Below are 27,487 nucleotides of genomic sequence, written 5' to 3'. Positions count from 1 at the left end.
CCTTCTTACTTTTTGAAGTCTTTTATATCGTCATGAATAAATCAAAGGGAGGTGCGCAGCGCCCCCAATCTTTATTGGCATTCCTTCATAAAAGTTCATATAAAGGGGCGCCAATTTGATTCATACAACTGCATGAAGAAGTAAATGTATTTCATTTGCCAGATGTACGGCACCCTTTTGTATGAACCTTTCGAGAGCATTACTTGGTTCCTCCTCAGAACACAAGGGTAGTGCAGCATGCACACGAGATTTTTTGAATGCCCCTTATTTTGTATTGTTTGGCATTTTCTACAAGCTATGGAATGTCACTTCTTTTCTATACTTTGTCACATGGCACATACCCTTATATAAAGGGGCCTTTTCTGTGCCCCTGCATTTTTCCCAAGAATGTTTTTTTTTTTTAGCTGAGCTGTGGAGGTTATCTTGCACCACGAGCCTTTTGTTGTTTCTCGTGCACCGTTAATAATAGAATGGCGCCAAAGGGTAAAACGACAGACAAAAGTGATTCTTTTAATTTTTTTTATTCGCTGGATTAGGAACTGCAGAAAGATTTTTATAAAAGAACATCATCAGATTACGAAGGAAAATAATTTAGCAGATTCATTTAACAGATTTCGCCATTTTGTGTCCATTCCCCGTGAATCGGTGAGTTCCATTATATGAGAAAAGATTGAATATGACATGGTGTTTTGGTGGCAAAATATGATAAAGGCATCAACACGGGAGAAAGTCCTTTTTCTTGATGTACAAATACAATTTAAATGCAGTAGCTATATTTCATTGTTATTCTTTTTCTCCTTATAATTATTTGTTTTCTTCACTCGTTCCTCATGTTTACTGTCTATCTTTTTCCATCTGTATTTCCATCACTTTTGAATTCCACCTCTTCACCTTTTTATCTACTTGTTGCATTTCTTTGCCCATCTTCATTTCCTTTTCCTTTCCTCTCTCTACCTCTAACTTTACTTTGTGGACATAAATTATGTTGCAGTAACAGAATAATGAATGAAAACAAACAAAAAAATCATATAATAATCAACTTCGATTGAGGAAAAATTTGATAAAGTGCAAGAGCCACAGAGCTAATCATATGCACACTCGGCCAGCATAACAGACATTCCGCTGTGCACGCCGCAGCACACTAGGCAAGGATAGATTGACACACTGTCATGCCGGTGCTTCACAGGCATGGTGATTCTTCAGTGTGTGTGCCATCCGTTGAATGGCTGTTAAGCCGGGTGTCTCATCCTTGACATACTGTCATGCCGGTGCTTCACAGGCATGGTGATTCTTCAGTGTGTGTGCCATCCGTTGAATGGCTGTTAAGCCGGGTGTCTCATCTACTATCATTATTTGGTGTATGTTAAAGATCCCACCATGTCCTTCACTAAGAGTAGGTGAGTTATCACCGGTACCCTGGCCAAATTACAAATTCCTGCCATGTCTAAGTGCTGGGAAGGAAATGGTAAACCTCCCAGAATAACCCTTGCCAGGAAACTGCTTTGGCAGCACTGACGCTCTGTAACAGAGAATGGTACATCAGAATCGGATACCTTAGGTGTCCAGCTAGTGCAGTACCATACTCTGGCTGCCCTCATACCCCGTGTCCTCATAGCATACCCTGGTTAGTCCCATTGTACAGTAAGAAGAGATTCCCCATTTGTTTACAAGCGTACACCTTGCTTTTCCCCTTTGATGAGACATTAACACAGTTGAATTGATAAAGCCAAAGTGAAGTAATTGTCTACATTAGGGTGTCAGTGCAGCTCATGTGTCTGGCATGTTCCTTCAAAGTCAGTGATCACTCAATGTTTTCCCTTTGTATCCAGCAATACCAACAAGGATGACCATCACAAATCTGTTTGATAGATGTCGTTGGTTCATTGGGAGCGATGACGCAAATGATGAATTGTAAAAGACCGGTCTGTGGAAAAAATCTCCTGCACCATCCATCGTCAAACTCTTGTGGCTATTTGTTGCAGAACACTCGGCTCGCTGCCATCCAAACCCCAGGAGGACACCTTGAAATGCTGAGCACATTTTCTTCTTTTGTATGGTTATGCAATCAAAAATGAAGTTTGGTTTGTAAACGAGAGGACACAAACATCCCATCGGCCAAACATTTCCAATTGTAAACAAATGGGGAATCTCTTCTTACTGTACAATGAGACTAACCAGGGTATGCTATGATGTCAATGGGGGATGAGGGCAGCCAGAGTATGGTACTGCACTAGCTGGACACCTAAGGTATCTGATTTTGATGTACCATTCTCTGTTACAGAGCGTCGGTGCTGCCGAAGCAGTTTCCTGGCAAAGGTTATCCTGAGTGGTTTGACATTCGTTTCTACCTAATCTACCTAATTTCTACCTGCGCTGTATCTTCACTTCAGCATCAAAATGCACTGGCTTCCATTTCAAATCTGTAACGCAAGAAAAACAAGACGGATAGCCTAATAACGGCGTAGCCAGGCTTCTTTGATACTTTAGTTGAAGAGGATAGCATGATCTGGGTGGGGATATCAGTCAGCAAATAATGTATTAATTTTTTTTGACTTCAAGCATGGATAGCCGGTTCGTGAATGACTTGGGTAAAAAACGGCGAATGGCAAATGATGGACCAATAAATTCCACATTCCGGTGCCACTTTCAGTCAAACATCAGGCATTGACAGCACGTTCTCTATATTTTCATTCCAAACAGCATCATTAATCATTCCAATCACAAATTAATACTATAATGTTAATGTATCAAAATATAATGTTAAATCACGATTGTATTGAGATATTGTCAGCCAAATGAAACGACATAATCTATTCACTTCCGGATTCAGGAGCAAGGTCCATGTCGATCGCATTTCAAAACTAGAACGGGCACTCGGTAGAGCGCATACCTTCGCCGCAGCTACTGTTCTGTACTTGGCATGGGAGTGTAGGGAACAGAACAGTGAACAGTTTGGTGCTGATTTCATGCAAATCGGATAAGAATTGACCGAGTTATGACAAAAAACGCACATTTTGCAAGGTCGTGACCCCCCTGACCTTTGACCCCCAACCGCTAACAAGGGTAATGTCTTCACTGGGTCATGTCGTATATCACAAGATCGGGCATTGAATTCTGAACATTTTGGCAGTAGTTGCATGCCAATTGGATAAAAATTGACCGCGCTATGGTAAAAATACGATTTTGACCTTTTCGTGACCTTGACCTTGACCTTTGACCCGATTGCTCCCAAAATCTAATCAAATGTGTCCCGTATAATAACCAATCATCCCACCAAATTTCATGCAATTCGGTTGAATACTTTTTGAGTTATGCGAATAACATACACACACACACACACACAGACATACAAATAAATACACAGCGATCAAAACATAACCTTCCGCTTTTGCGAAGGTAATAATAATTGTATTGAGGAATTTCTGAAACCTCCTTACATACCTTACGACACCCGCTGGGACCCCAAAATGTTCCACAGAAGGTTATTGTACCGCTCCTTTCCTATGCCATCTCCAGAAGCTGCATGACGTCATTGCCGGGCCCCGGAGAGGGCACGGCATTGACGCGCGCTGAAAGGGAGTACTGTACTCAGTTTTCACTCGGGTTTCTTGTTTGTTTTCTTGTTTGTTTGTTTGTCCGGGCGATATCTCAGCCATCCTAGGGAGCTAGGAAGCTGAAATTTTGGCACAATAGTGAGGAAGTGCTTTGGCAAAAACGGTATTTTTTTGTTTTTTGATTAATCAATTAACTGATTAATTACTTGACAAGTACACATACATTCAAAGTACACCGCCCCATGCCAAATAATTAAATATGCTGCAGCGCGGCATTGCCGGGGCGCCTCCGGCGCCCGGCAATACCGCAGTGCAGCTCATTGAGGCTGCATTGGGAGGGAGAGGTGTACACTAATTGATTGATTAATTGTATAATTAAAATCAATAAAAGATTATCACAAAATATTTTCATAATCAATTGGCTAATCGCATAACTAAACCAGTAGTGCTTCATCCGAAGATGTATCTTTTAGAAATTTAATTAAATAAGTCATTTATAAAAAATTAAATAATTAATTGATTACTCAATAAATAATTAATCGATTAATCAATAAATACTTAATAGATGAAATGATTAATCAATAAATCAAAAATATCCTTGATAGCCACATCACTTGGTCACTCATGTCCAAATATTAGCTTCCCAGCTCAAAAGGTGCCTGAGATATTGGCCAAATGAGAAAGAAAATAAATAAATGATTAATAATGAAAATAAATAAATAATAATCATAAAAAAATTAAATTATTAATCAATTTGGTCAGAGAACACATAAACTACCACTATTTCATCAGAATCTGCAACTTAAAAAAAAAATTTTTTTTTGTCATTAATCGAATAATTAAATAATTAATCGATTAATTGATTAATTAATAAATCAAAAATATCCTTTGCAGCCAAATCACCTGGTCATTGGCATGTCCAAATATCAGCTTCCTAACTCAAAAGGTGCCTGAGTTAATAATGGTCAGAAGATAAATGAAATTTAATTAATTAAATAAGTACTTAATTAAACGCTAATAATTAAATAACTCCTCAATTAATTGATTATTCAAAAAACAAAAAATACCGTATTTGACAAAGGACTTGCTCACTACTGTGCCGAAATTTCAGCTTCCTAGCTCAAAGGATGGCTGAGATATCGTCCGGACAACCAAGAAAGAAAACAAACAAGTACACATACATTCAAAGTACACCGCCCCATGCCAAATAATTAAATATGCTGCAGCGCGGCATTGCCGGGGCGCCTCCGGCGCCCGGCAATACCGCAGTGCAGCTCATTGAGGCTGCATTGGGAGGGAGAGGTGTACACTAATTGATTGATTAATTGTATAATTAAAATCAATAAAAGATTATCACAAAATATTTTCATAATCAATTGGCTAATCGCATAACTAAACCAGTAGTGCTTCATCCGAAGATGTATCTTTTAGAAATTTAATTAAATAAGTCATTTATAAAAAATTAAATAATTAATTGATTACTCAATAAATAATTAATCGATTAATCAATAAATACTTAATAGATGAAATGATTAATCAATAAATCAAAAATATCCTTGATAGCCACATCACTTGGTCACTCATGTCCAAATATTAGCTTCCCAGCTCAAAAGGTGCCTGAGATATTGGCCAAATGAGAAAGAAAATAAATAAATGATTAATAATGAAAATAAATAAATAATAATCATAAAAAAATTAAATTATTAATCAATTTGGTCAGAGAACACATAAACTACCACTATTTCATCAGAATCTGTAACTTAAAAAAAAAATTTTTTTTTGTCATTAATCGAATAATTAAATAATTAATCGATTAATTGATTAATTAATAAATCAAAAATATCCTTTGCAGCCAAATCACCTGGTCATTGGCATGTCCAAATATCAGCTTCCTAACTCAAAAGGTGCCTGAGTTAATAATGGTCAGAAGATAAATGAAATTTAATTAATTAAATAAGTACTTAATTAAACGCTAATAATTAAATAACTCCTCAATTAATTGATTATTCAAAAAACAAAAAATACCGTATTTGACAGAGGACTTGCTCACTACTGTGCCGAAATTTCAGCTTCCTAGCTCAAAGGATGGCTGAGATATCGTCCGGACAACCAAGAAAACAAACAAGAAACCAGAGTGAAAACTGAGTACTCTCTTTCAGCGTGCGTCACTGCCGAGCCCCCTTCGGTGCCCGGCAATGACGATTTGCAATGCCTGGAGGTGGCATAGGAAAGGAGCGGTGTACAACAAACAACCAGAGTGAAAACTGAGTACTCTCTTTCAGCGTGCGTCACTGCCGAGCCCCCTTTGGTGCCCGGCAATGACGATTTGCAATGCCTGGAGATGGCATAGGAAAGGAGCGGTGTACAATTATTATCAGTTCACTGATCTGATTATTAAATCAGTTCACTGATATTAAAACGGTATTAAATCTGATTATTATCAGATTGAGTACCAGTTCACTGGTAATTCCCTGTTTGTCGTTAAAGGCGGCAAAAAGGGTTGGCATCAGGAAGGGCATCCGGCCGTAAAACATTGCTTCAAAAAGGGGACCAAAAAACAACAACAACCACGGTTCCCGAAAAAGGCCAACCCCTGCTTTGCGGGGAAAAATGGCCTTTAAAGGTGGTTATTTATATATATTTTATCAACTAATTAAGAACTTATTTATTTCCTTTCTCTTCTGGCCATTATCTCAGGCACCTTTTGAGCTAGGAAGCTGATATTTGGACACAACAATGACCAATTGATTTGGCTGTAAAGGGTATTTTTGATTTATTGATAAATCAATTATTTAATTATTCGATTAATGACTTAATTATTTTTTTAAAGTTACAGATTGGGATGAAACGGTGGTGGTTTAGGTATTCTATTATCCAATTGATTAATAATTTAATTATTTTACGATTATAATTTATTTATTTTCATTATTAATCACTTATTTATTTTCTTTCTCATCTGGGCAATATCTCAGGCACCTTTTGAGGTAAGAGCTAATATTTGAACATGATAGTGACGAAGTGATGCGGCTATAAAGGATATTTTGGATTTATTGATTAATCAATTAATCGATTAATTATTTAATTATCCAATTAATGACTTAATTTTTTTTTAAAGTTACTGACAAACACTGTTCTAGACAACATTGCCCTACAGGCTATGCTGTAACAATAACATACGTAACTGCCTGCCTGACGGCAATAGGTATAGTCATTTTGTGCAAAATAGGGAGGGGACAGGTATTTGTAGAAGAGGTACATGAAGGAAAATGTGAAGATAGGATGGAGATTGGAAGGCGATGTGTAAGTCCTAAGGGTGCACTCAGGTCCAGCACGAATGCAAGCTTCCTCATGGATGCCACACTCTGGGGATTGTCCATGGTATTATCCTTTAAAATGATGAGCGTCAAGCAAGGAAGCAACACGTACCATTTTTAAAGTCTTTGGTATGACTTGGCTGTGATTTGAACCACTGACCTCACAGATTCAGAGTGGACGACCACACCACCTAGTCTGGCTTTTACTGTTAATACAGGGTGTCCCAACAGTAGTGTAGTAATTTGTAGGCTCACTGCGCTTGAACAATTGAATTTCCATTTCGGAAGTACAGTTCAACAATTGCAGCACGTTCTTCATCTGTCCATATATTCATAGTAAATCTCCAGGGTTAGAGAGAGCATCAGTTCCCCAAAAAATCACATTGTTAGGAATTGGCATTTACAAAATATTCAAAATCAAAATCACTGCAGTAGTTTTGGGACACCCTGTACAAGCATAACCGACAAATAAAGTGATTAAGCATGGCAAGTGATAACTGCAAACTGATCTTTTTGTACAAAATTTTGTTTGCTGAAATAATTTGTTAGCTTGGAATCAAATTCGAGATGATCAGCCTCAGAGGACAAAATAGTCATCCTGGATGATAATATTGATGATGATGATCAAGTGTGACTTTCTCAAACTATATATTGATGTCATACTGCCTGGTGATGGTTGAATGGCTTTCTCTATATTGTCGCTTTGTTTATTGCTTTTCCATTGATCTTGGACTCAAAATTGAAATGTGTCGAACACGTATTTTGTTTCAATGCTGTTACACTTATCTTTCTGAATGAGAAGGGTGAACTGATTTTACTTTGAGCAGATCATTGCCGGTAATAATGACGATGCATCCAGTTAAACGGTGATGACTCCATCTACATCTCGCTGTCTGATAATATGGACCAACTTCTATCCACTCATCCCAACTCTCTCTTCCTCATATGTGGTGATTTCAATTGTCACCATGCCAGTTGGCTGGGTGTGGGTACCTCTCTCACCAGCCATGGCTCCTCAGCAAAGGACTTCTGCGACTCACTGGGACTGACACAATCTGTCAATTTCCCAACCCGGATCTCAGTCAACGGAGCATCTTCTCTTCTGGACTTGGTTATGACTAACTTCCCTGAAAATGTCTGCTGCTCTTCTTCTGCTCCAATCGGCTCATCTGATCATGTGCTTGTTAAAGTGGACATCTCTCTGACCATTCTCAGAGAGCATCCTCAGCGTCGACGAGTCTGGCATTTCACTCAGGCCAACTGGCACGGTCTTCAAGCAGCTATCAATCATCTGGACTGGTCTCCCATCTCTACCACCTCTGACATCAACTCATCCTGGGAATTCTTCCAAAGTAAATTGCTCTCTCTCATGCACAGATTTATCCCATCTCGTCTTCAGTTGTCATACCCTTCCTCCCATCCATGGTACACGGAATCTTGTGGTGAGGCTGTTGCCCAGAAACAACTTGCCTTCGTCTCCTGGAAAGCAAATCCAACGGAAGGAAATCTCATTTCCTTTCACAAAGCCCGAAACAAGTGTGTGTCCACCCTCAGGAGAGCCAGGGAACAATATCTCTCCATTCTCAAGACCGAACTCTCTTATCTGTCTCCCTCTTCCAAATCCTGGTGGCGTCTGGTCAAATCTGTTTCTGGTGTTTGTTCCCCCTCCATCCCCTCCCTCACCTCAAACGGCTACACAGTTGACTCCGCACGTGAAAAATCTGAATGCCTCAACTCTGTGTTTGCCTCTAAATCTTGTGTCCCAAACCCATCCCTCTCTGTACCCACCATACCCAGTCGTACCCAGCTGCTCCTGGACTCCGTGTCCTTTCCTCCTGACAAGGTGGAAAAGTTTCTGTCAACCCTCAACTCTGATTCTGCAACTGGACCTGACGGCATCAGCCCACGGGTCCTAAAATCCTGTTCTTCCGCTCTTTCACTCCCTCTCTCTGTTCTCTTCACCCTCTCTTTTTCTCAAGGTCAACTGCCATCTGCTTGGAAATCAGCCAACATCACCGCTTTGCACAAAAAAGGTGCAAAAACAGATCCTAGCAACTACAGACCAATCAGCCTTCTCCCAATTATCAGCAAAGTCATGGAATCCATCATTGCTTCGGATATGAAATCTTTCCTCTTCTCCAATGGCTTGATCTCTGATCATCAATTTGGTTTCAGACCAGGTCACTCTACTCTGGACATGCTGCTTCTGCTGTCTCAACAATGGATGGAGGTCCTCAATGCCAAACAGGAAATTAGAGCTGTCTCCCTCGACATATCACGTGCCTTCGATACGGTCTGGCACCCCGCTCTGCTCACCAAACACTCCTCCTTTGGTATCCATGGAAATCTCCACGCATGGCTGGCGGACTTCCTCTCTAGTCGTAGTCAACGTGTGGCCCTGAATGGGTTTCTCTCATCTCCTCTTCCTGTTCAGGCTGGAGTTCCCCAAGACAGTGTTCTGGGCCCTGTGCTTTTTCTGGTCTTCATCAATGATCTCTCTGACTCTCTTGAAAATCCTCTCTATCTCTTTGCTGATGACTCCACTCTCTGCCGCTCCATTCTTCATCCCTCAGATCAGCAGTCTGCAGCCTCCTCACTCTCTGCAGACCTGGACAAAATCACAGACTGGGCAAACAAGTGGAACATGTTTTTCAATCCTGACAAATCTCACACTCTTACGATGTCTCTGCGAAAAGACCGACTGGACAACCCTCCCATCTACTTTCTGAATAATCCTCTCCAAGAAGCTCTGTCACTCAAGCTTTTGGGTCTCACTATCTGCCATGATGTTTCCTGGGAAAACCACATTTCCAAGCTGGCCTCAAAAGCCAGTCGCCGACTGGGCATCCTCCGTCGTGCGAAGTCCTTCCTTGGCACACCTGAGCTCCTCACCACATACAAGGCCTTCATCTGCAGCTCAATGGAGTACTGCTCTCCCCTCTGGGCTGGTGCTCCTGCCTCACACCTAGCTCGTCTTCACGCTGTTGAAACCAAAGCGTTCAGAATCATTGGAATCTCCCGCGATGACGCTATCTCCGAGGGCCTTTCACTTACTCACCGCAGGCAGGTTGGTGGTCTTTCCGTCTTCTACCGACTCCTCTCCGGCCTTGCTCCCCCAGCTCTCTCTGGGCTCTGTCCCCCAAATATTCCTGCAGGTAGCACAAGATATGCCTGCAACCATTTTATGGTTAAACTGCCAAAAGCAAGACTCTCTGCTCACCTTCACTCCTTCATTCCTCTTTTCTCCCGCCTCTGGAACAAACTCCCTCACTCTCTTCAATCCCACTCCTCCCTCCAGGTCTTTAAAACGGCTGTTCACCACCATCTCTTATCTTCCCCAATTCAAAACCTTGATCTTTTCTACCCCCGCTAATTTCACCCCAAATCCACTTTTTTGAGGTGCCGACTTCTTTCCTGGAAGTCCTTGGTGTCCTTGCGTTTTATACCTATCCTGCCTCCCCCCAGGCCCTCTCCCTCCCACACATCTCCCGATGTCCCTGCTCTCAAATGTTGTGTTTGTGTGCTTCCTCCCCTTCTCTCCCCATCTTGTCGACCGCTCCCCTTTTTATATACTTTGTTTGCTTGTTTGTTTGATTTGTTTGTTTGATAAATGTTAGCTCTTTCACGAGCCTCGACTCTGTATACAAAAAATCAAACAAAACCAAAAAAAACCCTCTTCGCCATCATTGTTGTGATGCCCTGCTTTCTGAACCGTGCTCATGTCGGCGCTTATCTTTTGTTGCCAGCATACGCGTTTCCTCTTGCTGCACAGTTTTTAAATTTTGCTGCAGAGTGGATTTTTTCAGTTGACGTGCATTTTTAGACTCTGCTCAACATGCTTTGGGGACCGTGTGATGCTTGGCCTAGGCTGCAGTGAAATCTGAATATGATGGTAATCTACTTCTCAAAGCCTTGCGTCAATATTAGAAAAGTTGGTTTTTTGAGCCAGAAGAACACACCGCATCTAGAACCTGTTATTTCTAACAGCACTCAAGTGTACCTTACATTATTTGTACTGGAATGTGAAGAATAGAACATGCTCTGTAGTGCCCATGATAGTTTGTTATACATATATCACAAGTAGAACAACATCACAGGGCATCAATGTACTTTTACATGTATGGACAAGGGCATTAGAAGATAGCCGGATCAACAGAGTACTACACTTGAACCAGAGGTCACATAGTTTTCAGATCGAGGTTACTATACAATTAAACAGATAGGTTTCTGTGACTGGAGGGGAGAGGGGATTCCAGGGGAGGGCCCAGGCCTTCTCCTGGTGGAATACAGAGGAAATATTTTGTAATTAGAGTGAAGTAGGCTACATAGTCTACGATCAGATGTAGAAACAATGTTCACTTATTTTCTCCTCCCACTCAGTGCTGTGGGCAAGGCTGTGCTGACGTTTTAAGCTGTGTTTCCTGATAGCAGAATTTTAATGGTATATTTGTGTAGCATGAGGAAGAGCACAGTTATTGTGGAATGGACTTGCCAAAGATTAAATATCTAGGTTATTGAAATATATATAAACCCCAAACAAGTCTGTTCAGCATTGCCATTCAGCACATATTTTCATTAATGACTAAAGTTCCTGTGCAGGTTTTGAGCTGTAACGCTAAATCCAAGGTCCAAGTCTCATGGCTTGAAAGCTCTATGGTCCGGCAACACCTTGGAATACCGTACTTTGCAAAGCCTTACTCCTTAACTTCAATGCTCTCAGTTGCTGTGTACAAGGTCATGAAAATGTAAAACGGTGTAGCCCACTTCTCCACTGTGGGATAATGTCGTCCATCTCCACTACTGGAGGTACTTTCATCCAATGCCCTGAGAAAAATTGGTATCTCTCAGCAAGAGGCTGAAGCAGAGAGTCTGTTTGTCTTTCACTGCACTCAGGTGTGTACTCTCACATTACTCTAATTGTTTATGAGTACTACTTAACTTCTGGTACCCCTGCCCCCTTTTTCCTCTTGATCCTTACAATCCTCACCCTTTCATAGAACAAAAGGTCTTTGCATATTCTTTGCAACAACAGTTGTACACAGAAAGACATGACAACATCTGTAGAGTAAACCACTGGCACATATGTAAACATATCAACATTGAGGTTCCAGAACAATCATGGAAACAAACCAAATCTGATCCTTGAAAATGAACATATAGTGCTCACACATGACGAGATGATACCATCAAGTGTGGACATTGCAGGCGGAGCATTGCGGCGGACAAAATGCTTCAGACACCAGGAAAATGATCAAATAACAGGAGCTGAAAAATTAGATCAATAGGTCTTGGGAATTGAAGAAAGTTGAAATTGTACCAGTGATAGTCGGAGCAACAGGGATGTTCAGGAAAGCCCTTACTGAGTACTTAAAAAGCATTCCGTGGAATATCACTACAAATGAGCTAAAAGTGAAGACTGTCAGAGGTTCAGCGAGGATTCTGAAAAGATCCCTTGCAGCAAAACTATGAGAATGAAGTTTCACAATCTGGTTCATGAATAATGATCCTTTACCGAAAAAGGAGGTGGAGATTTTGAGTTATTGGAGAACTTCCTCCCACCTTGTAAAAACCCGGCACATGGAGATAACAACCAACGGTATGATCACATGGTTTGATATAATGAAGAGCATTTAAATCAAAGTTGTGGTCTCGTCTTGAGAGCTATTACGTATTCACCTTTTGAGGGGCTGGGAGGTACTTTAATTAAATTATTGCACATTGTAATAAATTGGTGCTTTTGATCTCTCCGCAGGTTGTTGGTTGGCTCCCCATGGGAAGGAACTGCAAACCAGCGGAAAGGAGATGTTTACAAATGTCTGGTTAATGATGCGGACTCCTCCAGTTGTGTTTCAATGCACCTGCCCCGTGAGTCGTTTGTTTGAGTTCTTGTGATGTGCTCAGATGAAATGTGATGCTCTCACATTTCAGACCTTTTCACCCTCATGGCTTGATTTTAGGATTCGCTCTTATATTGCATGAGTTACAGCTACACATCAACCTACCTTACAAAATACAATATAAGCTGCATACGAACCACATGAATACAATACACTCCAGGTGTGTAGTCTTCGGAGGGTGCATATATACATTTTACAAGTTCTTACAGAAACAAAACTTTTCGTTAAAATTAGTTCACTCTTTGAAATCTTAGAATATGACGTTTTCTTTTCACAAACTATGTCAGTTTAGCAGTTTTTTTTTTTTTTTTTTTTTTTTTTTGTATACAAGATCGAGGCTCGTGAAAGAGCGAACATTTATCACACAGAAAGACAAACCGACAAACCGACACATAACCGACAAACCGACACATAACCGACAAACCGACACATAAAACAAATAACATCGGGAGCGGTAGACAAGATGGGGAGAGAGGGGGAAGGACACAAACACAACATTTGAGAGCAGGAACCGAGAGACATGGAGACATCGAGAGATCTGTGGGAGGGAGAGGGCTTTGGGGGGGAGGCATGGGAAAGGGGGTGGGAGAGGCATAAAACATATGGACACTGCCAGGACTACCAGGAAAGAAGTTGGAATTACAAACAAGGTGGATCTGGGGTGAATTAGTGGGGGTAGAAAAGATCAAGGTTTTGGATGGGGGAAGATAAGAGATGGTGGTGAACAGCTGTTTTAAAGACCTAGAGGGAGGAGTGGGATTGAAGGGAGTGTGGGAGTTTGTTCCAGAGGCGGGAGAAAAGAGGAATGAAGGAGTGAAGGTGAGCAGAGAGCCGAGATTTCGGCAGTTTAACCATCAGAGGCTTGCTGGCAGATCTTGTGCGACCTGTAGGAATATTTGGGGGACAGAGCACAGAGAGAGCTGGGGGAGCAAGGCCGGAGAGGAGTCGGTAGAAGACAGAAAGACCACCTACCTGCCTGCGGTGAGTGAGTGAAAGGCCCTCAGAGATAGCTTCATCACGGGAGATTCCAATGATTCTGAAAGCGTTGGTTTCAACAGCGTGAAGCCGAGCTAGGTGTGAGGCAGGAGCACCAGCCCATAGGGGAGAACAGTATTCCATTGAGCTGCGGATGAAAGCCTTGTATGTGGTGAGGAGCTCAGGTGTGCCTAGGAAGGACTTCGCACGACGGAGGATGCCCAGTCGGCGACTGGCTTTGCAGGCCAGCTTGGAAATGTGGTTTTCCCAAGAAAGATCATGGCAGATAGTGAGACCCAAAAGCTTGAGCGACAGAACTTCTTGGAGAGGATTGTTGAGAAAGTAGATGGGAGGGTTGTCCAGTCGATCTTTTCGGAGAGACATAGTAAGAGTGTGAGATTTGTCAGGATTGAAAGACATGTTCCACTTGTTTGACCAGTCTGTGATTTTGTCCAGGTCTTCAGAGAGTGAGGAGGCTGCAGACTGCCGATCTGAGGGAAGAAGAATGGAGCGGCAGAGAGTGGAGTCATCAGCAAAGAGATAGAGAGGATTTTCCAGAGAGTCGGAGAGATCATTGATAAAGACCAGAAAAAGCACAGGGCCCAGCACACTGCCTTGGGGAACTCCAGCCTGAACAGGAAGGGGAGATGAGAGAAATCCATTCAGGGCCACACGTTGACTACGACCAGAGAGGAAGTCCGCAAGCCATGCATGGAGATTTCCATGGATACCATAGGAGTAGAGTTTGGTGAGCAGAGCTGGGTGCCAGACCGTATCGAAGGCACGTGATATGTCAAGGGAGACAGCTCTGATTTCCTGTTTGGCATTGAGGACCTCCATCCATTGTTGAGACAGGAGAAGCAGCATGTCCAGAGTAGAGTGACCTGGTCTGAATCCAAATTGATGATCAGAGATCAAGCCATTGGAGAAGAGGAAAGATTTCATATCCGAAGCAATGATGGATTCCATGACTTTGCTGATAATTGGGAGCAGGCTGATTGGTCTGTAGTTAAAAGGATCTGTTTTTGCACCTTTTTTGTGTAAAGCGGTAATGTTTGCTGATTTCCAGGATGCTGGCAGATGACCTTGAGCAAAAGATAGGGTGAAAAGAACAGAGAGAGGGTGAGATAGAGCGGCAGAGCAGGATTTTAGGACCCGTGGGCTGATGCCGTCTGGTCCAGTTGCAGAATCAGAGTCGAGGTTAGACAAAAACTCCTCCACCTTGTCAGGAGAGAAGGACACAGAGTCCAGGAGCAGTTGGGTTCGACTGGGAAAGGTGGGAACAGAGAGAGATGGGTTTGGGACTAAAGATTTTGAGGCAAACACAGAGTTGAGGCATTCGGCTTTGTCACGTGCGATGTCAACTGTGTGGCCATTTGAGGTAAGGGAGGGGATGCAGGGGGAACAAACACCAGAAACGGATTTGACCAGACGCCACCAGGATTTGGAGGAAGGAGACAGGTTTGAGAGTTCGTTCTTGAGTGAGGAGAGATAGTGCTTCCTGGCACTCCTGAGGGTAGACACACACTTGTTCCGAGCTTGGTGGAAGGAACTGAGATTGCCTTCAGTTGGATTAGCCTTCCAAGAGGCAAAGGCAAGTTGTTTCAGGGCAACTGCCTCACCACAAGATTCGGTGTACCATGGACGGGAGGAAGGGTAAGACAACTGAAGACGAGATGGGATAAATCTGTGCATGAGAGAGATCAGTTTGCTTTGGAAGAATTCCCAGGAAGAATTGATGTCAGAGGCAGTGGAGATGGGAGACCAATCCAGACGATTGATGGCTGCTTGAAGCCCGTCCCAGTCGGCCTGAGTGAAATGCCAGACTCTTCGACGCTGAGGAGGCTCTCTGAGAATGGCCAGAGAGATGTCCACTTTGACAAGCACATGATCAGAAGAACCGATTGGAGCAGAAGAAGAGCAGCAGACATTAGCAGGGAAGTTTGTCATAACCAAGTCTAGAAGAGAAGAAACTCCATTGGCTGAGATCCGGGTCGGGAAATTGACAGATTGTGTCAATCCCAGTGAGTCACAGAAGTCCTTTGCTGAGGTGCCATGACTGTTGAGAGAGGAACCCACACCAAACCAGGTGGCATGATGACAGTTGAAGTCACCACATATGAGGAAGAGAGAGTTGGGATGAGTGGATAGAAGTTGGTCCATGTTGTCAGAGAGTGAAATGTAAATTGAGTCATCACTGTTTGGGGGACGGTACAGAACACATATTAACAAAAGGTGGGAGCGGAGAGGAAGCCGTAGCCAGAGGTACTCCTGGGGGTGAGGAAGAGAGAGGGCAGTGCAAGGAGAGTGAGGAAGAGAGTTTTTGATAAAGATAGCCACCCCACCACCAGGACGAGGCTCAGGTCTATCATACCGGAAGAGGGAGTAACCAGGAAGAGATATTGAGGAATCAGAGACATCTTGAAGGAGGAAAGTCTCTGTTAAGCAGATCAAGTCTGGATTGTCAGAAGCAACCTGTATGGAGAGATCGGTCAGGTTTGAGCGAAGGCCCCGGATGTTTGAGGTCCATACCGTTAAAGAAGAGAGAGGGGGAGCATCGGGTACAGGACAGGGGAGGGGAGGAGTAGGGTAAGATGAAGGATGAGAGGGGGAGGTAGGGAGAGCAGTTGATAGTGTGTCAGAGATTACAGAAGAGTTCCAAGAAAGGGAAGGATGAGGAGGATGAAAGGTTTGGTGGTGAAGGGATGAGGCAGAGTGAGGGGTTGTTTGAGGGGGGGCATGGGACAGTAGAAGGTTGGGGGGGGGGGGTGGAGGCATGAGATAGAAGTGAGACGAGGTGGGGAGGAGGCAACTTTGAGGAGGGGGGAGGAGGGAGAATTTGAGAGGAATGGTATGGGGGGAGATTTGAATGGGAGGAGTTGGGGGGGAGTTTTGAAGGGGAGGAGTGAGGCGGGAGTTTAGGAGGGGAGGGGCAAGGGGGGAGTTTAGGAGGGGAGGGGCAAGGGGGGAGTCTAGTTGTGGAGGGGCAAGGGGGGAGTTTAGGTGTGTAGGGGCAAGGGGGGGGTTTGGAGGGGAGGGGCAAGGGAGGAGTTTATGAGGGGAAGGGCAAGGGGGGAGTTCAGGAGTGGAGGGGCAAGGGGGGGGATTTGGAGGGGAGGGGCAAGGGGGGACTTTAGTAGGGGAGGGGCAAGGGGGGAGTCTAGTAGTGGAGGGGCAAGGGGGGAGTTTAGGAGTGTAGGGGCAAGGGGGGGGGATTTGGAGGGGAGGGGCAAGGGAGGAGTTTATGAGGGGAAGGGCAGGGGGGGAGTTCAGGAGTGGAGGGGCAAGGGGGGAGTTTAAGAGTGGAGGGGAAAGGGGGGAGTTTAGGAGTGTAGGTGCAAGGGGGGGATTTGGAGGGGAGGGGCAAGGGGGGAGTTTAGGAGTGTAGGTGCAAGGGGGGGGATTTGGATGGGAGGGGCAAGAGGGGAGTTTAGAAAGTGGATGATTAATGAAAGACGAACATTGATAACAAATTGGGTTTGTTGTGATTTTCAAGTTAGCAATCCGATTCAGAACGATGGAGGAGGGGTGGAATGAATGTGAATTTAGACCATGTAGTGAGGGAGACGTATAAGATATTGAATTTCTTTTTTTTGACGTGGAATGAGTTGGAGAGGAAATTGAGAAAAGCCTTTTAAATAGGAAGAAAAACAGCGTGTTGTAATATACCACTGAATAAACCACTGAAGCGGAAAGGTTAAACATATTTAAAATAATATTTAAACAGAACCGTGAATAATCTTATATGCACAAAATACCAACGGGGGGAGAGCCGAGAGGGACCACCACGAGTCACGTGAACAGGGCAAAAGGTGGATGGCAAGGAGATAATGGGGGCGGGGCGAAAAGCACCGCGATACACCTGGACAGAAAGTACAGGATGAGACAACGGCACACGTGGAGAAAGGAAAAATATATATATATATTTTTTTGTTGTTTTTTTTTGGGGGGGTGGGTGGGGTGGGGTGGGGATTTAAAACGTTAGACAGAGAGTATTACGTTCGGTGTAGAAGGGAAAAACTGAGAGCCAAGCAAAACACGATGTAGGGGACTTAAGTTAACAAACACCGACAGGGGTACAAGGCCACACACGAGGCGCAGAACAGGATTAATTAATTACGAGTTACAGGAAATTCAAACCAAAACTAACTATAAACAAACAATAAAGCATGGACGATAAAGTAACGAGTTGAAATTTGACAAACACACGAATGAAAAAATAACCACTTTGGATGCCCGGAGAGAAACCAAGCCTCCTGGTCGGAAGCTTCAACAACTAGGCCGCGTGGCCGCGCGCGGCACGAGATACTCGACTATTTTTTACAGGTATGAAAGATTAACCCCGATAAAACTTCCGAGGGACACTTAAAAGGTACACACACGTAAGATAAACCGTTTAGACAAGAATACAAATGTGACAATGACTTCGCTTCGAGCGTGCGTGAAGATCGTGGAACAGCTTCGAAAATCCGTGACCGCCCCGATCCAGTGACCGCCCCGATCGAAAATCCGTGACCGCCTCGTGACCGCCCCGATACAGTTTAAAAACTCTTCCACATCTGACTCCAACTACACAGAAAACTTGCCCACTTTACCAAAAACCTCATCGAGGACACATCCCCCAACTGCATTTAGAAATAAGATATTAAAGCGCGGCGTTACGCGCGCTGCTTGTGAGCAAGGAGGAAGCGGACAAGCGGTAACATATAAACGTCTTTATTGTAAGACTACACTGTAACACTAAACTCCTCCGGGCTGGTCGCCCGGGGTATATCATGAGGCCACGCCTACCCCTCGGGCGTGGCCACCGCCCACTCGGTGCGTGGAATGATGTCACCACGCCAGTGGGCTTTTGTGTCCGCCACACGCGCCCCCCCAGAATTCCCGCGCACCTGGAGGGCCAGTTTGCGGGGCAGACGAATGACCCGGCCGAAGCGCCCCCTGGCGATCGGCGGCGTCCGGGGTGCAGGGATACCAGGTGGGATGCCCCTGGCTGCCCCTGGGATGGGTGCAGGACCGGGGGGCGCCGTGGCGGCGGGGCTGGGCGGTGCCGGGGGTCCGCCCGCGGGAGGGCGGCCCCGACGTGGGGGTCGGGCCACTGGCGGTGGATGGTCCACATCGAGGTGGGCCGGCTTGAGGCGGTCTACCGAAACGCGGTCAGGAGTACCGCCGATGTCCAGGGTGAAGTGCTTCGCCCCGGTCTCCAGCACGCGGAAAGGCCCGTCGTACGGGGGCCGCAGTGGTGTCCGATGGGCATCGTGGCGGACGAAGACGTACTCCGCCGTGCGAAGCTCCGGGGCGACGTGCGTCGGTGGGTGCCCGTGGCATGCCGTTGGCACCGGGGCGAACCTCTGGGCGGTCTCTTGCAGAGCGGAGCGCTGCTGTGCCGCGGACCATGGTGCCGTGGAGTCGGGGAGGAACTCGCCCGGCACCCGCAGCGGTTGCCCGAAGACCAACTCCGCCGCGGATGCGCGCAGGTCCTCCTTGGGCGCCGTCCGGAGGCCCAGCAGGACCCAGGGGAGCCTGTCGACCCAGCCGCCGTCGCGGAGGGTGGCCCGGAGCGCGGCCTTCAATGAGCGGTGAAATCGCTCACACAGGCCGTTAGCCTGGGGGTGGTAGGCCGTGGTTCGGTGCAGCCGGACCCCGAGCCCCTGCGCAACCGCCCCCCAGAGCTCCGAGGTGAACTGGGGGCCGCGGTCGGATGAGATGTCTGAGGGGGCGCCGAACCGGGCGACCCAGGTGGCGATGAAAGCCTGCGCGACATCGGCCGCCGTTGTCGACGCCAAGGGCACGGCCTCCGGCCACCGGGTGGTGCGGTCCACCATGGTGAGGACGTAGGTGAAACCCCGCGAGGGGGGCAGAGGTCCCACCAGGTCCACGTGGACGTGGTCAAACCGGCGTTCCGGCACCGTGAACGGGGCCAACGGGGCCTGGGTGTGCCGGTGCACCTTGGCGCGCTGGCACGCGAGGCACGTCCTGGCCCAGCCGCGGACGGCCTTCCGGAGGCCATGCCAGACGAACTTGTCGGCGATCAGCCTTTGGGAGGCCCTCGCGCCCGGGTGGGACAGGCCGTGGATGGCGTCAAACACCTGGCGCTGCCAGCCCGCGGGCACAATGGGGCGAGGACGCCCGAGGGAGACGTCGCACAAGAGAGCCGCGCCCGCGCCGTCGAACGGCACCTCGGTGACGCGGAGGCCCGTGACGGCGGTCCGCAAGGCCTGGACGTCGGGGTCAGCGGCCTGGTCCGCTGCCATCCGGGCATAGTCGATGCCGAGGTGGACTGCGTGGGCGACGGCCCGGGAAAGGCAATCCGCCACCGGGTTGTCCTTCCCCGCGACGTGCTGGATGTCCGTCGTGTACTCGGACACGGCCGAGAGGTGACGCTGCTGCCGGGCCGACCACGGCTCGGTGACCTTGCCCATCGCGAAGATCAGCGGCTTGTGGTCGACGAAGGCAGTGAACGCCCGGCCCTCGAGCAGATGGCGGAAGTGCCTGACCGCCAAGTGAAGTCCGAGCAACTCGCGGTCGAAGGTACTGTAACGGCGTTCGGGCGGGCGAAGCTGCCGGCTAAAGAACGCCAGCGGTTGCCAAGCTCCACGCACCCATTGCTCGTGCACCGCGCCCACCGCGTAGTCCGAGGCATCGGTGGTGAGGGCGATCGGTGCATCGGGCGCCGGGTGCGCGAGCATGGTGGCGTTAGCCAAGGCGAGCTTTGCGCCCGTGAACGCCGTGTCCATCTGCTCGGTCCAGGTAACGTCGCCTTTGCCCGGCTTACCTCGGAGAGCTTCGTGCAGGGGGCGCAGGAGCTGGGCGATACGGGGCAGGAACCGATGGTAAAAGTTCACCATGCCCAGGAACTCCTGCAGCCCTCTGATCGTGCGGGGGCGCGGAAACCCCTTCACCGCCTCCACCTTGGCCGGCAGGGGGACGGCGCCGTGCCTGGTGACACGGTGCCCCAGAAAATCGATTGTGGCGGCGCCGAACCGGCACTTTGCGGGGTTCACAATCAGGCCATGCTGGCCCAGGCATTCGAAGAGCGTGCGGAGGTGGCGTAGGTGCTCTTCGCGGGACGCGCTGGCGACGAGGATATCGTCCAGGTAGACGTAGACAAAATCCAAGTCGCGCAGGACGCTGTCCATCAGTCGCTGGAACGCCTGAGCCGCATTCTTCAGACCGAAGGGCATGCGCAGGAACTCGAAGAGTCCGAATGGCGTGATGACCGCCGTCTTCGGGACGTCCTCCGGCCTGACGGGGACCTGATGGTAGCCGCGTATGAGGTCCACCTTCGAGAAGAAGGACCTGCCCGCCAAACGGGCGGAAAAGTCCTGAATGTGGGGGACGGGGTAGCGGTCGGGAGTCGTGGCGTCATTGAGACGGCGATAGTCCCCGCACGGTCGCCATCCCCTGCCGGGCTTCGGCACGATGTGCAGCGGCGACGCCCAAGCGCTCTCTGAGCGCCGAACGATGCCGAGTCGCTCCAGGGTAGCGAACTCCGCTTTTGCCACCGCCAGCTTCGTCGGCTCGAGGCGGCGTGCCCGGGCGTAGACCGGTGGCCCGACGGTGGGGATGTGATGGGCCACCCCGTGCTTGACGGCCCCCGCCGAGAAGGTGGGCCGCGTGAGGGCCGGGAAGCCGGCGAGGAGGCGGGTGAATGCGTCCGCTGCCGGAAGCGTACAGACCAACGTGGCCGGAACCGAATCGTTCGGCAAGCCGCTTGGCAAGCCGCTCGTTGAGCTGGGCAACGCACATGCGAGCGAGCTGAACGTCTCGGCCTGGACAAGCCGTCTGCGCTTGACGTCGACCAGGAGCCCATTAGCGCACAGGAAGTCCACGCCAAGCAGTGCCATGGGCACGTCGGCGGTGACGAACGTCCATCGGAAAACCTGCCCTCCAAACCGCAGAGAGAGGCAGCGTTTTCCGTACGTACGGATGGGCGTCCCGTTCGCGGCAAGCAGCGCGGGGCCCCCACCCGCGGCGTGCTTGTCTGACGTGCCGGCGGGAATGACACTCACCTGTGCTCCCGTGTCGCACAGGTAACGGCGCCCGGAGAAGGTGTCCGTTATGAACAGCAGGCTGCTCGAACGGCCGGCACTCATCGCCACAATTGAGCGCCGGCCCGGGCGTTTCCCGACCCGTTGAAGGAGCACGGCGGATGACACCGCCGAGCTTCGTGGCCGAACTTGGCGTGGAACCAGCACCAGGTGGTGGAGCTGGAGGAGTGCGGCTGGCTCCGCCAGGCCGGTGGAGTCGACGGGTTTCCCCGCGGTGGCGGTTTTCGCCGCGGCAGTGGGCGGGGCGTGGCGGCGTTCACGAGGTGCGTATCAGCATGCTGCTGAACCACAGCGTGCTGTAGAAGATGATGCTGTGGAACATCAGCGTGCTGTAGAAGATGATGCTGTGGAACATCAGCGTGCTGTAGAAGATGATGCTGTGGAACATCAGCGTGCTGTAGAAGATGATGCTGTGGAACATCAGCGTCGAAGGCCGTGACGGCCACGCCAACGCTCGCCCGCGTGTCCGAAGCGGCGAAGTACTTGTCCGCCTCGGCCGCCAATGCTCGGGGTTCCGTTAGTCCGGTCCCGGCCAACGCGAGGCGAACCTGCGCTGGAAGTTGGCGACGGAAAAGCGCCCGGAATAGCGAACCGGGGGCTTCGTCGCCCAACAGTGACAGCATATGGTCCATTCGGACCGACGGGCGCGTCTCACCGAGCTCGGGGAGATCCAGGAGGCGGTCGGCCCGTGCGTCGTCCGTGAGGCTGAACGTGGCTAGGAGTAGCCGCTTGAGTGCCTCGTACTTGTGGCCGTCCGGTGGGTGGCGAAGGACGGACGCAACTCGAGCGGCCGTGCCGGGCCCGAGGGAGGCGACGACGTGGCAGTAGCGCGTGTCATCGCCGGTGAGGTGCCGAAGCTGAAATTGGGCTTCGGCCTGGACGAACCAGACTTCGGCCTGAGCCTCCCAAAATTCCGGAAGTTTGACGAAGGCGGCCATGGCGATGGCGTCGCGTGTGGAAGGATCGCTTCGGCAGATCCAACGTCGAGGGTCACCAGTAAAGCGCGGCGTTACGCGCGCTGCTTGTGAGCAAGGAGGAAGCGGACAAGCGGTAACATATAAACGTCTTTATTGTAAGACTACACTGTAACACTAAACTCCTCCGGGCTGGTCGCCCGGGGTATATCATGAGGCCACGCCTACCCCTCGGGCGTGGCCACCGCCCACTCGGTGCGTGGAATGATGTCACCACGCCAGTGGGCTTTTGTGTCCGCCACAATATGACGATTTTACATTGAATAACAATGGATATGTAGGTATAGTCAGGTTCACTATGTCAATAAATTATATTTCGTTCAAAATCATGGTAGATTAGCAAACCTATACATTTTTGGAAAGGTTATAGCATAAGGAAACTAAAAATCAATGTTTACATTTGGAGAGATACCTGTATGGCGGCCATTTTGTATTTTCAAAATGGCCACTGTAAAATACATATTTTGTTCTATTTCTGCCTCTAATTACCCTAAAAACGTTAAAAAATATACTAAACCTATATTTTCAGGGACAAGGAATCCAATGAAAGTATCAAATTAGTGCTATGGGGAATGGTAAGACACGAATCAAAGGTTTTGAATTGCAAAATACTGTCTTTATATTCGCGATAAGTTGCATAATCAAATACATGTTATCATTTTGTACAGGCAGTTAATAACATCAAAATGTGTCACAATAATTCATATCACCAAACATACACAGGCAGTCAGCAAAATCATATATACACATGCAGTCAGTATAACTTCACATCTACACAGGCAGTCAATGACAAAATATACACAGGCAGTCAATGGCATCAAACATACTCGATTACAGAATATGCCATTTAGAGTTCGTCATCACTGTCCTGTGTGTCGTATCCGACAATATAGTCCGCATCGTTTTCACAGTCCGTTCCACACAAGCAAAGGTCGGTCAAATTGATTGGCAAATCGAATTGGTCGAATGGTCGATCGAATCGAATTCGATGAATCGAATCGAATCGAATCGATCGAATTGGTCGAATGGTCGAATGGTCGATCGAAGCGATTGGTCGAATGGTCGAATGGTCGAATTGGTCGAATGGAATTGGTCGATTGGTCGAATTGGTCGAATCGAATTGGTCGGAATTGGCAAATGTAAACATTGATTTTCAGATTTTCCATGTAATAACGTTTCCAAAAATGTATAGGTTTGCTAATCTACCATGATTTTGAACGAAAAAACATAGTGAACCTCACTAGTAGTGGAGATGTTAAAGTGTATATCAATAAACAATTAAAGCTGCTATGTTGATACTGCAGATGGTAAAGTGTATATTCCATCAAAATATAATTTTTGTGCACCGCTCTTTTCCTATGCCATCTCCAGGCGCTGCATGACGTCGTTGCCTGGCACCGAAGGGGACCCGGCAATGACGCGCGCTGAAAGGAGTACTCAGTTTTCACTCCGGTTTCTTTCTTGTTACCTCCGCCACCAAAGGTGGATGAAGGTTATGTTTTCACCCCTGTCTGTTTATCTGTCCGTTTGTCTGTGAACAAAAGATCTCAAAAAGTTGTGGATGGATTCAGACGAAATTTGGCAGAGATGTAGCGTATGTGACAAGGACAAAATGATTAGATTTTGATAACGATCCGGATCCGGCTACTAGAATTTCTAAGGTGATTCTTCACCATTGGGAGATAGGGCCAAAAACAATACATAGCAGGATATCTCAAAATGTTATGGATGGATTTGGATGAAACTTGTTGGACAGGTTGTGTGTGGGACTAGGAAGAATCGATTCAATTTTGGTGAAGATCTGAATATGGATTCGGATATGAGAATTATTTAATTTTTAAAGTGATTCTTCACCATTGGGAGATGGGGCCAAACGATACATAGCGGGATATCTCAAAACGTTATGGATGGATTTGGACGAAACTTGTTGGACAGGTTGTGTGTGTGACAAGGTGAATCGATTCAATTTTGGTGAAGATCCAGATCCAGCTAGTAGAATTTTTACAGTGATTCTTCACCATTGAGTGATATAGCCAACCAGGTGGAGGTAAGCTCTCTCGTGAGTGCCGTTTTAGTTTGTTTGTTTGTCCGGGCGATATCTCAGCCATCCCTTTTTTTCTTCTTTTTTTTGTATACAGAATCCAGGCTCGTGTAAGAGCTCACACATTGAACATGAAAACATGCACAGACACACAGAACATGCAATGAAGGGAGCGGGAGACAAGAGGAGAGAGAGGGAAGCACACAAATACAACAACAGAAGAGAACAGGGACGTTGGTAAATCTGTGGAAGGGGAAGGGTTGGGGGAGGAGGGAGGGGTACACGGTATAAAGCAAAGGAACAATTCTGGGAACCCCGGGAAATAAGCTGGGGATTCAAAGAGGCGGATTTGGGGCGTTTTAACGGGGGTAGAAAAGATCAAGGTTTTGGATGGGGGGAGATAAGGGATGGTGGTGAACAGCAGTTTTAAAGACCTGAAGGGAGGAGAGGGATTGAAGAGTGTCGGAGTTTGTTCCAGAGGTGGGAGAAAAGAGGAATGAAAGAGTGAATCTGAGCAGAGAGTCTTGATTTTGGCAGTTGCACCAGAAGAGGGTTGCTGGCAGATCATGTGTGTCCTGCAGGAATATTTGTGGGACAGAGCGCAGACAGAGCAGGGGGAGCAGGGCCGGAGAGGAGTCGGGAGAAGACAGAAAGACCACCAACCTGCCTGCGGTGAGAGAGAGAAAGGCCCTCAGAATCAGCTTCATTGCGGGAGATTCCAATGATTCTAAATGCTTTGGTTTCAACCGTGTGAAGCCTAGCTAGGTGTGAGGTAGGAGCACCAGCCCAGAGGTGAGAGCAGTATTCCATTGAGCTGTGGATGAAGGCTTTGTATGTGGTGAGGAGCTCAGAAGTGCCCAGAAAGGACTTCACAGTTGGCTTTGGATGCCAGCTTGGAAATGTGGTTTTCCCAGGAAAGATCATGGCAGATATTGAGACCCAAAAGTTTGAGTGACAGAACTTCTTGGAGAGGATTGTTCAGAAAGTAGATGGGAGGGTTGTCCAGTCGGTCTTTTCGGAGATACATAGTAAGAATGCGAGATTTGTCAGGATTGAAGGACATGTTTCACTTGTTTGACCAGTTTGTGATATTGTCCAGGTCTGTAGAGAGTGAAGAGGCTGCTGCCTGCCAATCTGAGGGTTGGGATATGGAGCAGCAGTGAGTGGAGTAATCAGCAAAGAGATAGAGAGGATTTTCTGGAGAGTCAGATAGATCATTAATGAAGACCAGAAAAAGCAAAGGGCCCAGAACACTGCCTTGAGGAACTCCAGCCTTAACAGGAATACACGAGCGAGGAAAGCTAGGAGCTAGGAAGCTGAAATTACGGCACAATATAGTGAGCAAGCGCTTTGGCAAAAACGGTATGTTTTGTTTTTTCATTAATCAATTATTTGATTCGTTACTTAAGTATTATTGATTCATTAAGTACTTATTTATTGTACACCGCTCCTTTCCTATGCCATCTCCAGGCGCTGCATAACGTCATTGTGGGGCACCAAAGGGGGCTGAAAGGGAGGACTCGGTTTTCACTCTGGTTGTTTGTTTTCTTGTTTGTTTGTCCGGGAGATATCTCAGCCATCCTTTGAACTAGGAAGCTGAAATTTCAGCACAAAAAAGTTGGGTGATTTGGCAAAAACGGCATTTTTTTTTTGATTAATCTATTAATTGATTAGTTCTTTAATTATCGATTAATTAAGTACTTATTTGGAATGGAAGATTATGGTGGTGTTTATGGTGATTATTATGGTGGAAGAAGAAATGCGGGCAAGGGGGTTAACAAGGAGAGATGCAGAAAATAGGTCAAAATGGAGAAGATTGTCATGGGGACCGCAAGGCTAACCCCCGCTCTAGCAGGGAAAATAGCCTTAAAATGCATGCTGTTCTTGTTTGTTGTAACTACTTATTTATTTCCTTTCTCATCTGGGCGATATCTCAGGCACCTTTTGAACTAGGAAGCTGATATTCGGCCACGATAGTGACTAAGTAATGTGGCTATGAAGGATATTTTTTATTTATTGATTAATCAATTAATCAAACAACTATTTATTGATTAGTCGATTAATTATTTAATTATTCGAGTAATGACTTAATGATTTTTTTTTTTAAGTTACAGATTCAGATGAAACGGTGGTGGTTTAGGTATTCTATTTGCCAATTGATTAATTATTTAATTATTTTATGATTCTTATTTATTTATTTTCTTTCTCATCTGGGCAATATCTCCGGCACCTTTTGAGCTAGGAAGCTGATACTTGGACACAACAGTGACCAAGTGATGTGGCTATAAAGTATGTTTTTGATTTATTGATTAATCAATTAATCGATGACTTATTTATTTATCAATCAATTATTCAATTTTTTTGATTAATGACTTATTAAATTCATTTTCAAAAAGTTACAGCTTCGGATGAAGCACTGGTGGTTTTGGTATGCTATTAGCCAATTGATTAAGAAAATATTGTATGATCATTATTTGTTGATTTTAATTATGCAATTAATCAATCAATTATTGTACACTTCTCCCTCCCAATGCAGTCTCTATCAGCTGCACGGCATTATTGCCAGGCGCCGAACGTGCCCCAGCAATGCCGCGCTGGAGGATATTTATTTATTTGGCATGGGGGCGGTGTACTTTGAATGTATCTGTACTTGTTCTTTGTATGTTTTCTCTCAAATATTG

General features: G+C 46.8%; 1 protein-coding gene across 2 annotated transcripts in view; it reads left to right on the top strand.

Moving 5' to 3' along the window:
• The window catches only part of ITGA11 (integrin subunit alpha 11), a 206,370-nt gene that overhangs the window by 32,644 nt on the left and 146,239 nt on the right, over positions 1–27,487 (top strand). For both annotated transcript variants that reach the window (XM_068108969.2, XM_078771963.1), the window contains exon 3: positions 12,621–12,733. In XM_068108969.2, the coding sequence (XP_067965070.2) occupies positions 12,621–12,733 (113 nt within the window). The remainder of the gene's footprint in view (positions 1–12,620; positions 12,734–27,487) is intronic.

The sequence above is a fragment of the Myxine glutinosa genome, chromosome 2, assembly GCF_964187855.1.
Source record: "Myxine glutinosa chromosome 2, kmMyxGlut1.1, whole genome shotgun sequence".
NCBI lineage: Eukaryota > Metazoa > Chordata > Myxini > Myxiniformes > Myxinidae > Myxine > Myxine glutinosa.
This window is presented reverse-complemented; position numbering and strand designations above follow the sequence as displayed.